This window comes from Sander vitreus, chromosome 24 (genome assembly GCF_031162955.1).
Source record: "Sander vitreus isolate 19-12246 chromosome 24, sanVit1, whole genome shotgun sequence".
Lineage (NCBI taxonomy): Eukaryota > Metazoa > Chordata > Actinopteri > Perciformes > Percidae > Sander > Sander vitreus.
The window spans coordinates 4,160,516-4,174,297 of NC_135878.1; the positions used below are offsets into that span (position 1 = coordinate 4,160,516).

Genomic DNA, 13,782 nt, shown 5'->3' on the forward strand with positions numbered 1-13,782 from the left:
TAAAGTAGAAATATAAACTAGCAAAAGGGAAACAATTAAACTCAGGTATAGTACTTCAAAAAAAAACGGCTTTGCTACATGACACCACTGGATTATAAAGACAATGTCAGTTCACTTCTTACTGATGGAATCCATAAAAAGTGTAGAAAACGTAAGCAGCATCTCTGATCCAGCTGCATTGTTGCTGATGGGAGTAGTAATGACGTGCCAGTGACGTTGCAGCACCCTCCTCTCTCAGGTCGGAGCAGTACAGTAGTTTCTGATTTTCATCTGCGCTGCAAGTCGTCTGCGGGCTTATCGAGGAAATAAAGCCGGTGAGTTGTATTATAAAGTTCCATAGAGTGGCTATGTAAGCATATTAAGTCAGTGTTAATGCGTTAGTAAATGTCACGCTTCGGTTTAATTAAGCGCGCTAATTTAAGATGAATCGAGGATATTATGTTTGGGATCCACTTATGAATTGATCGTGGGATTCAATTCTGTTTGCAGTCATATTTCTGAGAATAATTATTAGGTTTAATAATCGTCATGTATGATATATTACATTACATCATTAGTGTGAACATCAAATGCAGTTTAATTGTACTATTTAATAGCGCTCGGGTAGTCACATAAATAGACTTTATTAATTATTTAGGCTGATTTCATTTATGTGTAGAGTAGTAGAGATTTGGAGCGCAGTTTGAGTAGGCATCTTTAATCACATGAACGCTGACACAAGAGTGCATAGAGTGTATTTTTCTAAAATTAGTTCCATTTAAATGTAGTTGACACACATTTGTATATGTAGCCTACAGTATATTTACACTGTGCATTGATTGTGAGGTTGTTCATTAGGACTTTGTGTCAAAGACTTATTTATAATGAGTAGATGTAACTAAGTACTGTAAGACACATTTATACGAATCTTGTACTTGATTTCCATTTTATTCTACTTCATACTTTATCTCCCCTACAATTCAGAGGAAAATATTTTTATATTTTCCACTACATTTACTCGACAACAAGCTACTTGTTACTTTGCAGATTCAGAATTTACATAAAACACGTGCACCCTATAGAATATGATTCAACTACCCAGCAGTATAAAAATACTTTTTGTACAGTAGCCTTATCTCCAACTACATCAAAATACTGCTTACACTGTAACACTAATAGCCTATAGTATATAATAATATAACACTAAGAGGACATTCTGCTGCATAATTAGCAGTTTTTACGTTTTTATAACTTCTACTTCAGTGCATAAATTCAGGACTATCATTTGTTGCAGTATTTTTACATTGTAGTGTTGCTACTACAGTCTGTGTATTTGTGTGTACGTTGGGAGGCTTGACTTCACTAGCTAACACTTTAACCACAGGTCTGAATAAATCTTGGGTTAGGGTTAGTTATCATACACTGTACTGTGGTGTTTCAGTCAACAGTGAAGTGTTAAACAGCTTAAGACAGGAGAATTCAGCAACACTTACTGTCATTTCTCTGGTGCAGTCATGTATCTCTGACCTCAGTGTCTAAGTGGAAAAAACATGAGCAGTTGTATCACAGAAGTTAAGCCCCTGCCATATGAGAGCTGCTGATCGGCTGAACTTCAAAGGCAACCCTGGTGGCCTAAATCTTGTATTCTTTTGACACGCATGACCAACATGGAGCAATTTTACATCATCAAAGGAATGAAATAGTTCACATTTGTCATTTTGTTTTACCGTCTAGATCACTTTTTAGTGATCTTTGCTCTGTTGGTAGGGTCTAACCAAAGCTACCAACGTATTTTACTCTACAGTTATGTGATGCATTCAACTTTGACAGAATGAGTTTGAACAACTACAGAGGCCTCAGGGTATTTTAACCCATTTATCTGTTTCTCTGTGTGGTCCATCAGTAAACCTGCCTTTATCAATTCCTTATATATTCCTAACACCATACCTTCTAAGTTGTAAACATGTGTTTCTGCACATTTAAATGGTTTCCATTTCTAAGTGAGACAAAATGCACACAAGGGCAACTGATGTCTAATAAACGTATTCCCCAAATATTCCCAAATACGAGCAATTAACACAAATAACACCTCAGCATCCATGCAAAAAGAGTCAAGAATTGGACGAAGAGGACTTACCCAGTAATATTTACAATGTTTTGGGTTATTCATGTGTGTTTCAGTCATAAATATGATATCTCTGACAGCACTTGAAGGCATAGCATTGGACTTGGCAGATAAGCCTATAACTTATCTCTGGTATGAAGAGGTTACAGGCGGGGTCATGAGTCAAACAGCAGTTTAAATCACATTCTTGGTTCTTATTTTCTGGATAAAAGAACAAAATGTGACACTGAGATTGCTGCATCACCACCAAACTGAAACTACAGTAAAGAGCAACTTTTCAGATATTATTGCAGTAGTGTCTGCAAAATGCCATCAATGTGTCAGCCACACTCATCACTTTTACACTCACAATCTGCAGACTTTATCCCCCGTTGTCAGGGGTGACAGAGAGATTTAAAACCTGCTCTCCTTCAGATTCTTTCAGTCCTGCGACCCAAAGGAGTTGGTCGGTGCCGATTGAACCCTGAGTGATATAAACCCTCTCCATCCCTCTCCAGTCGTTACAGGGAGCTATTGTACCTAATCCCCGCACTCCAAATTTACTACAGGCAAGACCCGGCATCTCTCAGACAGCTCAAAGTTAGAGAGCTAATCTCAAGTTTTCCTTTCAGCGTACAGAATATCATTATGAGCTATACAGTAGCACTGGTGCTCTGAGGAGCTTAATGAATGCAAGCCCATGGACTGAAATACTTCTCTGAATACCGTATCATGTATTTTACGTTTCCAGAACTCAACTTCTGTAATGCAAGGTAGATAAAAAAAAATGTGATTAATTTTTTTCAATACTGCAATTAATAAAAATGTATTCCAACAAGTGACACAGACATCAACTTACTTAAGCTTTCAATGAAAAAGTTATTATACATGTGTTTATACATTCATTCCCCTCAGGTGCTGGGTTGTTTATTTTCTCGATAAGTCGATTCATTATTTGATCTATAAAACGTCAGAAAAATGTGAAAAAATGCAAATCCCAAGTTTCCAAAGCCCAAGTTAACCTATTGAAATGTCTTGTTTTTCGGTCCAAACCGCAATATTGTCATACACTAAGAAACCAGCAACTCTTCATTTTTGCTTAAAAAAATATGAATATGAATTGATTAATCTCTTCAGCTCTAGATACTATCAAGCTGTCTTCCTGAATATACGGTGGTTTTCTGTGTTCATTATAGTCCAATTCATTTGCATAGCATTCAAAGTCATTTAACTATTAAATATTATGTATTGTGTAAAATTCTTCAATGTGGTTGAACTGATTATTTTATAATCAGAGCCTTTGATACCAGAATTTAGAGTATGCCGTGTGCAGCACATACAGTGTGGTTATTCTGTCTGCAGAAAAGACATGGATCAACGTTATTGGGGCATGTATAATGCTAAGAAAACAAGTATTTACAACCACACAGCCAGCACAACGCCTGAGGACAAAACATAAAATGGAGTCAGAGGCATCTGAACTTGCTGATCTTACGCTACCGATCTCAATTCAGAGGCAAAACCAGGTCATCTGGTATTTAATTAATTGATTGACGTCTCAGTGAATCTAGAAAGAGCATTTTTTTATAGAGAGTGTTCTGCCTGGACTGTGACTGAATACTATTAGATGTTATCAATGAATATAGAATATAAAATAGCCTGTGTATGTCTAATAATCTGTTAATAATAATGAAAAGAGTTGCTGAAGCATGTACCAAAGCTAATTTTGATTACATTCCAATTGTACATCAATAACAGACACTTTTTTTTCTTGCATACAAACAAATACTGCTTTTAATCTTTATAAATCAAGGGCACATGACTGTATGTGAATTATTTCTCATATGGTCACAAAGCATGCACATATTTGCGAACAGGAATGCCACCTCTTAAAGTGTATTTGATCTGCCGGCGTTGAAATGATACTTTATACTGTTTGAAGTAATAAGCTGTTAGATGTTCTGAATGTGGTTCACACCTTTAGGCTATGGAGAGACGTTTACGTTAGGGAGGTAGTCGTTACACAGTGCATGTTTGTCACTGACTTGTCAAATCCTTCTTTGGATTCTGGAATTAAAAACAAATTGTTTCCTGCCGAATAAAGATGGGCATAGTTGCACCTGATTTAGTGATGTTTCAAAGGATTACCATGGCAGCTTAGAGGATATTTCTTGAATCCCTCAACAAAGTCAGTCTCAGAATAAGGGATGTGGGCATTTTATTAATGGAGCAGTGAATCTGTTTGGCTAAGTAACCGATTTGGACGTAAAGAAGGTCTAGAATAGGACGATTTTTCTTTAGCAGACCTGCTGTTGTGATCTCCAGTTTAAAAGGAGTCAGAGTAAAAGATAATAAACATGCTGACTCGGTTTTACCAATAAATGACCCATTGCATGACAGAAAAAAAAAACCATCTGGCAAGCAAGGACTAATGGCTAAATTCCCAGAGGGCAAAAAGGTCTTGTAATTGAAACATAACTCACATTTGTGTCAGAAGTGACAGTGTTAATAACAGTTATAATAGATGTCTTTCTGTCATTTGTCTGTAGACTGGCAGGGTTCCTTTTGACATTTAAATAATAAAGCGAGCTCACAGCATGAGCAGCACACACAGCTGATCACTTTTATAGACTAATTCCTTCTATTATTAGATGTTGGCTTCGCTTTTCTCTCAAGAAGACATTTGTTTTCATATTCTCCATTCAGTGTAACTATGAAATTATAACAAAAACACATCTTTTTTTTTTTAAATTAGTTTTTAGTTATATTTATTATTATACTGTTCCTGAGGATGTATTTAAAACCATTTCTGTGATGTATTTCAGCTGCTCATGGTCCCTTCTCTCCCATATTTTGCCTAAAACAGAAAAGTGCATGAAGGAACTTTAGGACAATGATGGAGGCCTGGCTAACAGTGGCCTGGGTCCTGCTAATGACCAACATTGCTGATTGGCTGAAAACTGTCCAGTCACGGGACTTCACCATGACGGACATCATCCTGCTGCATCCCTCAAGTAGGAGCATAATATTACTATGTGCATCATGTGTGTTTTGAATGTAAAACATTTGTTCAAATCTGCCTCCAACAGGACCATGAGACAAAACATTTGGGAACTGAAAGTGATAAAGATGTGTGTGTGTATGTGCGTGCGTGCCATGGCTTTGTCCTGTGATTGAAAAGTGGCTGACCCCGAGACCTATAGCTGTCCCAGATGAAACAGTACCCAGTACAGATGTGATTCTTGCCAAAGGGAAGGCCAAACAACTCCTTGTTGGATCACTGTGTCGGAGCAGTACAGTAAACAGATGATCATTCAGAGATACTGTCTGGAAAACAAATATTTTATGTAAGAATTTGACATGTTACGTGGGGCATGAGAATAGTTAACAGCGTCTTGTTATTGTCCCAGAGCATGGAGACAGTCACAGCGTCACGCCAGCAATCCCATTAATAAAGAGCAAAGAAAACAATAGTGCCATTGAGCAATCACACTAATGAAACAGTCCTCACAACTATAAGCTAGTTTGTATAGTTCTTTTCCTGCCAGGGGGCCCCTGCTCGTCACACAGATTTGCAGAGCCCAGGTGTGGCAGGATCGTAAATCACAATTATAAAATCACAATTATAAAGTCAGACAACTGAGAGGAGGTCCTGAGGTGGAACTTTCAGTTTGCCCACAATACCTTTCACTCATTATTAAAGGCTATTTACATTTCTTTTGCACATCTGTTAGCAAGCAAACACATATAGTGAGCAGTTTCTGGTGAGCTTACGTTTTGTAACACACATGTAAATATACTCGTTTCAGAAGGGCTCGAAAATGTTCAATGAAGACATCACAAATGTTTAAAATCAAACCCTGAATGTCGCTATCAGACATCATAAACTCTGAGAACTCTGTTCTCCACAGCTACACCTCATCCTGGTGGCTTTAAGTGCTTCACGTGTGAAGACGCTGCAGATAACTATGAGTGTAATCGCTGGGCACCGGATGTTTACTGTCCAAAAGGTACGTTAGCGCTTTCTCATTTACTTCTATGTGTGCATAGTGGGATTACCAGAATGGAATTTTGGGACATCAAACTCTACAATTTTTCTAAAATATGAAGGAGAGTGTAATCTGAATATATGACATTTTAGAGGGGTTTGATTTTCTAAATCCACATCACTATGTTCTGATACTGTCTGAGTGACATGAGGTAGTAAAATAATCCTCAAATAAAGGCGTGTCATGTCTTCCAGATGCCAGATACTGTCACACACGCCACATGATGGATAACCATGGCGACAGTGTGTCTGTGACAAAGCGCTGTGTGACCCTGAAGGACTGTCTGTTTACTGGCTGTGCTGATGTCACCGATAATGGCTATCAGGTATGTAGATTAAGATTAAGCTGCATTAACAACCTCATATTGATGTTGCGAAAAAATATATTCGAATATTTTACGCAATCCGAACATTTAAATCTCATCCCTCAGATGTGCTCATCCTGCTGTGAGGGGAACATCTGTAACATGTTGGCGCCAAGGAATGCGAGCAACGCCATCTTCTCCTCGACTTCTCCCCTGGTCAGCTCGAGCAGAGGGTTTCTTCCTGCAAAGCTGAGCTACATCATCATCGGCATCTTTACAGCTGGACATGTTTGATAGGGAAACTGCATCTGTGAGACATAGTGCACATCAGACCCAGCTTTATAAAGGACACTTTTTGTGAAACTGAAAAATTTGCTAAAAGTGAAGAACAGTAATAAATGGATTTCCTAATCTCATGGTATTTTTTTTTTACAACCCCGGTATAATTAGCATCTGGGATTCATGTTTATTTTATTTTTATAGGATGTTTGAACAAATAAAAGACTGAAAACCTGTGTCCAGGACTGTCACTACTGCACCATGTTTCCTTCAAATTAGGTTTCCTTCCTCCTCTCAGACACTTTTACAATTTGTTGAAGCTTTTTTGTTAATTTATTTACGCTAAGTTTTTTAAGTTGTATTAATGTGACTGTGTTGTTTAACAATGTCAATGTGTATTTTTTGAGGTTTTGTCAATATTAAATTGCTTGTGATTCAATTAAATTGCTACAGGAGTACATACAAAATGGAGATGGTATAACTGCACTGAACTGTTTGGCAGTGGGGACCCAAGGGGTGACCTAGCCCCCCTGGAATCTGATTGGCCCCTACCAGAATCAGAAGGTGATAGGTAGTTGGCTTGTTAGAATGGATTAAATAGGGCCTACTGCATGCAGGCCCAGGGCCACCAGACTAAACATCTGTATGAAGAGACATTTCTTGTTGTAAAGCTGGTCAAAATGTCCACAAAGAGAAAAAAAATGACTACAAACGATAGATCATTTGTGTGTGTGTGTATATATATATACACAGTAGAATCTATACAGGCTAGATTGATAGTTTGACAAAGTAGAGCTGAAGCTTGTGAGTTTCAGCTCTATTTTGTCAATCAAGTCTGGTATGTCCTAAAACAATGTCCCTTTTAAGAGCATTGTGGCTCAGTGTGGTCAGTTGAGGGTCCCGTTTATGGCTGTGGCCTTTTCTGTGTGGAATTTGAATGTTCTCCCAGTGTTGACATGGGTTTTCTCCAGGTGCTCCTGTTTCCTCCCACATTCCAAAGACATGCAATCAGAAGCTCTAAATCATTCACAGCTCTGCATTTGATTCTTGATGTGAACTGCATTCAAATTAAAACCAAATGGTTGTCTTTTTTTCCATCATGTATTATCAGAGGTAGAATAGGAGTCAAAGAACATTTGTCAAGTTGAAGGTAAATGAGTCAGCCTGTCTGCAGTAAATCTAATCAACCACTAGATGGCAACAAAATAACTATCGCCATATCTGCATACTCCAGTCACATTATGACACTACATTGTGACATACACGATCTCAATTTACAGGCACGGCAGGCAGGTCCCCAAAAAACAAACTGGGGAAGGACATACAACAGTCACTGGTTGTGTGGTTGCAGATTCTATAAAATCCTCATCAAGGCAAATGTCTTACTGGATATTTTGCAAAATCAAAAATGTATTTCTGTAGATCAGTACATCTTGTAAAAAAGACTAATCAGTTGTGCCTTGCTGCAACCAGCAGTCAAATTCAACCATTCAACCAAAGTACAATTCTCCCCTGAAGAGAACAATTGGTCATTTGTTGACATCCATTTTCTATATGTGATATATCTGATAATGATGATATGATAATATCTTTGCATTGCATAAAAAAAGACATCACTTTGATAGAGAAACATTTGGGTCTATAGCCTCAACACACTGGCAATTTAAAAAACAGTGATGCCCAAATAATGTAAATAAATAATTTTATTTATATAGCCCAATATAACATATTTGCCTGTGTTAGATACAAAAGTTGCAAGGGTTTGGATGAGGCATTTGGTAAAACTGCCTCTTGACTGGGTCTGATCTGTGTGTGCGCCAGGCAAATTAAATGCCTGGCTTCATTGTCAGAATATTTTTGTTGAGTTTGTCTTTTTTTCTTACAGTATCTCAAAGTATTTTTAGATTGTTTTTGAATCTACAAACTATTTTATTTTGTTGTATTTCCATTTTGGTAACTTCATTATGAAAAATACATTTCAATTTCAGTAATTCGGTTATCCATGTACGACGAATGGGGTTGAACATTTGGGAAACATTTCTGTGAAGGAGCCCACACTCACAGCTACAGGTGATAGTGTCACTGCAGCCTGATGAAGTCAGTTCATTTATTCAGCAGTTCTGACTGCCTCAACTGTAGTGCTTCAACTGAAAAAGTATCCATATTTCTTTAGATTATGTACAACAGATAAGAAGAGAAAAAAGTTAGTTAGTATGAAAAGTTATTGTCCTGATATACAGGGTTTCCATTTAAAATCTATGGTTCCAAAAAACAATATCTTTAATAAAAGTGAGGTGATGTCATCCTCAAGTGTTAACAGTCTACCAACTTTTCAAACAGCAGATATTACATGTTGAAATGTCTTTTATTTGTAGTCCGAACCCTTGCCACTGCATTGACTGTGTGTGTGTGTGTGTGTGTGTGTGTGTGTGTGTGTGTGTGTGTGTGTGTTTCTCCCTGGATGCAGTGCAGGGTAAGCTGGGTTGGTTTCCTGTCAGTCAGGCACAGCATGGAGGTCTACATTAGAGTCTCAGTCCAGTCCTTGTTACAGTAAGACAAACTTTGCACAACCTTTCACTGATACAACCATGTGCCAACACTACCATATACCATATATATGTTCCAAGCTTCTTCAAACCATAAATAGAGGCCTTGTTTGGATTGAGTTCTGTGGAATATTTAGAAAAGCCTATTCGTCATCAGCAAGTACATTTGAAAGTCCTTGTAGTCTTGCGATAGCAGCACTGTGAGTGGGTGCATTGGTGAAAACAGTCCCCACAAACAAAGGCGTTCCTCTCAGGATGTGGCGAATAACTGTGCAGGAGCCTGACACTTCGATGTGGAAGCCCAAATCTCTTAGTTCCTCCTCTGTCTGCAGTTTGGTTTGACTTGATGGAGATGCAAAGAACTGTTGGGACACATAAGGTGATGGTGATGTACTGGAACGCATTATACTGGGGTGTTTCTAATAATCTGCCCCCTCATGTATGTAAATAAGGCTGACAAAAAAATTGAAAAACTCCTAAATATACAAAGCATTCAGAAATAGGTATGGGTATCGAGATCCGGACCAGTCAGTACTGAAAACGATAGCCATCCCTATTCAGAAAGTATTCAGACCCTTAACTTATGTTGATGCCTTATGCCAAAATCATTTAAATTAATTGTTTCCCTCATCCATCTTAGGGCTGGGCTGTATATCGACTTTTTAAGGTATATCGATATATTTTTCAAATGAGCTTTGGGATGAAAAAAAATACCGTTTATATTGATATAGGTTTGATTTTGCGTTACAAAGCCATGCCTGTGTTTGCATCTCTCCTCTACCACTCTCCGGGCAACCCCGCCCCCACTTGCTCACAGGCTCTCCTGCAACATGGAGGAAGACACAGCACCACATTTACCTATAGTTTTGATTGTTATTTGCACGGCTGCATATTTTATTAAAGCAAGAGAGGAAAACCTGTAAAAAGTGTATCGCTGGTAATGTTCTGTCACCACGGCTTTAAAGCGAGTGAGACGGACTCTGGATGCGGGCGAGAGATGTGACCCATGACCGGATTATCATAGTTCATAAAAATGCCCCGCAGTGACGATACAGACGTAACGCCGCTGACATGCGATTGTGCACACAACTTGTGCTGGACCAGTTCATATGAGCAGCCGTCACTCTGTTAGTAGAGAATCCATTATCACTAATAAACCAGAGAAGTGTACAGTAAGTGTTTTAAGTACAGTATGTGTTGCAGCTGTATATGTTCAAACAGGGAAGGAAACCCTGTCTTTGCATTTTATTTTGATTAGTCTGTTTTCATAAAAGCGCTCTCAGATGTGACATATAACTGAACATTTAGCCCACTTTGTAGAAAATATCGAGATATATATCGTGTCTCGCCATTTAGCCGAAAAACTCAGAGAAACGATTTTTGGTCAATATCGCCCAGCCCTAATCCATCTACACTCAATACTCCATAATAAAAAAATGCCTAAAATTCCCTGGTATTCACTGTTAATACAATACATCACTACTACAAACAACATAACTTACAGGTGCTCCTGTTGTTGGGTCAATAAAGTCTGCCCAGTAGCCTGCAGTCCACAGAGCGAAGCACATTTCCTTTGCTCCACTTACAAACTGCAGTCGGGAGAAAACACAATCAGCAGCTGTTCCTAACATTAGGTCATATCTCCAAACTTCTAACAATAAAATATCACAGGACTCACTTTGTGGAGCAGCTGGTCTCTGTCCTGGTCTACTGCCTCCTTCCTCTGACTGTTACTCTGTGTGACCGTCACAACCGTGATGGAGGTGGTGGGCGCTGCAGGGAACATGAGCTCAAGATCTGACACACACACACACACACACACACACACACACACACACACACACACACACACGTTATTTCATGTTATAACTGTATAACACAACACTGTAAAAGATGAGTTAAAGTTAATTAACCGTCCCTTACCTTTCCTTAACAGCTCAGGGCAGGAATTTATGGAGCAGTCTGCATCCGTCTGATTAAAGTACTGTTCAGCTTTGTGGACTCTCATGTCTATAGTACCGCGGTTTCCCTGATGAACAAACACACAATGACGAAGCAGCTTTGAGGCTGGAAATTTTATTCTGACTGATAATATGAATACCTTTGTGAATTATACCTGAGATAAAAATGTGGATACATGCAGCGTACAAAGCTGTTTTGGAGATTGTTTTGAATAGTTTGCGTTATTGAAAAGTGGCTGTACTGAGCAGCATACCACTCCACTAGTTTCACTAGTGGCATAACATCAACCACTTTTTGATCTCAGCGCTACTGATTGATGTGCTAACTGTCAATCAATTGAATAATCTATCCAAATGAAATAGCGTTAAATGGCTAAAAAAGTATTGGTAAATGTACCTTGTGTACATTAAATGTGAACACCCATGCTTATTCTTAGAGAAAAACCTACAAATTCACAAATAAATAAATAAACAAACGGAAACATAACCTTACTGTAGTTACAGCCCTGCCGAAAGTAAAAAAAAGAAATACTTGAAATACTGAAATACTTACTTGGAACTCATTAACAAACTGGGCCAGTATGAACTGGTGTCTCTCTATGCAGCTTGGGGCCGTCAGTACATCAGGCACCGTTCTGTGAACTGGAGTTTTCTTTTGGTCCTCCATGCCCTCAAGGTGGCAGTCAAACCCAGCGTTACCCGGTAACTGAAATCGCTGGTCCTGAGGTCCGAATGGTCCCATGTTCTCATCAGGCCACACAGTCCTGGGGCCTGGAGGGGGATGTGACAAAGAAATTTGAATGTGTGTGTTTGCTCTTTCATGTTTGTCTTTGCTTTATCTTCCCTCACGTCCATCATCTTGTCTCTCTGTACATGTTGTTTTGGAAACACAAACAGACAACAAACTAAAATCTAAGTCATAAACTCCCTTCAGATCTAGATCAGAACCTTTTGTAAACTGTAGACTACGGTCACATTTACCAGTAACTGGTGGCTAATTCATTTACTACTTGACTCACCTGAGTCTCTGGGTGATACAGCTATGTAAGGCTCATCTGAGCTTGCAGCAGAGAAGGTTCTGCAGACATGGAGAGCCCCTAATGCTTGATGGCCAGTGGTCTTATATAGGACCAACCTGCCTCGACCACACAGCACCTACATACAGCAGAAACAAAGGCAAACTCAGAAAGTCACACAGCTTACTACAAGTGGGATATAATTCGTGAAATGTTGAAGAAAAAGTGAAAAGATAGAAGACATTTAATGCTTGATGCACTGAACAAATTTGTATGAAAATTTGCCTGATTTGTACATTGGAGACAATCGCATACAGTACAGAGGTTACAAGTTGTTATGTCACTTACACTAGTGGACATTGTGGTTGGTCTCCTGCTTTTAACTTCAACCTGTTGGATATAAACAACAACAATTGGTACAACAGAGGACACCCCAAACTGTGTGTAGTAAGCTTGCTAGCTAACTTAGTTGTCTAGCCAGTTAGTTAACATATGCTAGCTGACATGATGTAACTTCTTGATTGCATGTGTCATTCACGGGGAAGCAAAAGCATCAGGGGTCGAGTCTATCAAACATTTGCATCAAAAGCGGTAAACTTGTAACGGATATAAATCGTCACAAAATGTGACAGGTTCAACACATGGATGTATGGTTCAACACAAACAAAACAGCTAATTAGCTAGCTACCGTTACTACCGTTAGCAGTTTGTTTGCTAGCCCATATGTCAGCTGATATTCTATTTTGACACTCCCTTTTCAGACAGTATTGTATACTTCCTTACTTGATATCACCTTGCAAAAAAATTCCTGACAACGTGCACAATGCACGTGTTAATTTTCGTTATAAAAAAGGACAAATATACATCTGTTAATGGGATTACATTATGAAAAGTACATGTTGTTCTTACCTGTCAACTTGCACGTCCGCTGCTCTGCGCAATAGCAAAACAACGACGGAAAGTGACGAGGGACAAACAGTTACGCAAACTCCTGCGGTTTACATAACTGACATTTTAGCGTATGTGATGTAACCTATGTTTGTAACGTTAAGTGATAATTGTGCTTTTAAAAATGGCTTCAACAACACCATTATCTGCCAGAAATTGCATTATTGAGACAATATTCATTTTATAATAATTCAGCCTTTCTCCTTAGTGCTGAACATAAATATATCAGGCCGTGTTTTCCATGACTCGCCACAAGATGGTAGCAAATTAACAGATAACACAACCACGGATTTTATTACAACAGCAGTACTGCCCTTCTTGCAGTGTGCCCTTAAAGTAGGCTAGGTAGTGTTTATGACTTTGAATTTAGTGTTTAAAGTTTTCATTATGTTGACTTTCATGTTATTTGTTCTCTAGCTTGCTTTAAAATGCAACATAATGCTGTTGTAATACTGTAGCTTGTAAAAAGAGTTATTAGGCCTACATTAAGACTTACTTTTGTTGATATGTATGTGTAGAGGAAACAGCAGCTAATCAATACCAGGTGTGACAGGCCGATTGCTCAGCTGCATTGATAAGGCTGATGATATATGATA

The 13,782-nt window shown here is 38.6% G+C and overlaps 2 protein-coding genes across 3 annotated transcripts; one reads left to right on the forward strand and one right to left on the reverse strand.

The window, feature by feature from the left end:
* The first annotated feature begins 4,969 nt into the window (after positions 1 to 4,969).
* Positions 4,970 to 6,730, forward strand: lypd6 (LY6/PLAUR domain containing 6). The gene is made up of 4 exons (XM_078243831.1): positions 4,970 to 5,097; positions 5,995 to 6,093; positions 6,327 to 6,457; positions 6,563 to 6,730. The coding sequence occupies exons 1-4, from the start codon at positions 4,977 to 4,979 to the stop codon at positions 6,728 to 6,730; spliced, it is 519 nt and encodes a 172-aa protein (XP_078099957.1). The 5' UTR covers positions 4,970 to 4,976.
* Positions 6,731 to 8,400: 1,670 nt separating this feature from the next.
* Positions 8,401 to 13,208, reverse strand: mmadhca (metabolism of cobalamin associated Da). 2 transcript variants are annotated; one of them, XM_078243907.1, is made up of 8 exons: positions 13,148 to 13,208; positions 12,587 to 12,628; positions 12,242 to 12,377; positions 11,776 to 11,993; positions 11,185 to 11,290; positions 10,940 to 11,058; positions 10,764 to 10,850; positions 8,401 to 9,623 (listed from the first exon to the last, which is right to left on the reverse strand). In XM_078243907.1, the coding sequence occupies exons 2-8, from the start codon at positions 12,596 to 12,598 to the stop codon at positions 9,405 to 9,407; spliced, it is 897 nt and encodes a 298-aa protein (XP_078100033.1). In that variant the 5' UTR covers positions 12,599 to 12,628; positions 13,148 to 13,208; the 3' UTR covers positions 8,401 to 9,404. The 2 variants fall into 2 exon arrangements, with proteins under 2 accessions (XP_078100033.1, XP_078100034.1); XM_078243908.1 differs by lacking the exon at positions 13,148 to 13,208 and adding an exon at positions 13,022 to 13,118.
* Positions 13,209 to 13,782: the final 574 nt, after the last annotated feature.

Coding starts and splice junctions, on each gene's coding strand:
- lypd6 (XM_078243831.1), top strand. CDS start 4,977: ATGATGGAGGCCTGGCTAACAGTGGCCTGGGTCCTGCTAATGACCAAC. Junction 5,098..5,994: donor CATCCTGCTGCATCCCTCAA/GTAGGAGCATAA, acceptor TGTTCTCCACAG/CTACACCTCATCCTGGTGGC. Junction 6,458..6,562: donor TCACCGATAATGGCTATCAG/GTATGTAGATTA, acceptor CTCATCCCTCAG/ATGTGCTCATCCTGCTGTGA.
- mmadhca (XM_078243907.1), bottom strand. Junction 11,059..11,184: donor CCCTGAGCTGTTAAGGAAAG/GTAAGGGACGGT, acceptor TGTGTGTGTCAG/ATCTTGAGCTCATGTTCCCT. Junction 10,851..10,939: donor GAGACCAGCTGCTCCACAAA/GTGAGTCCTGTG, acceptor TCCCGACTGCAG/TTTGTAAGTGGAGCAAAGGA.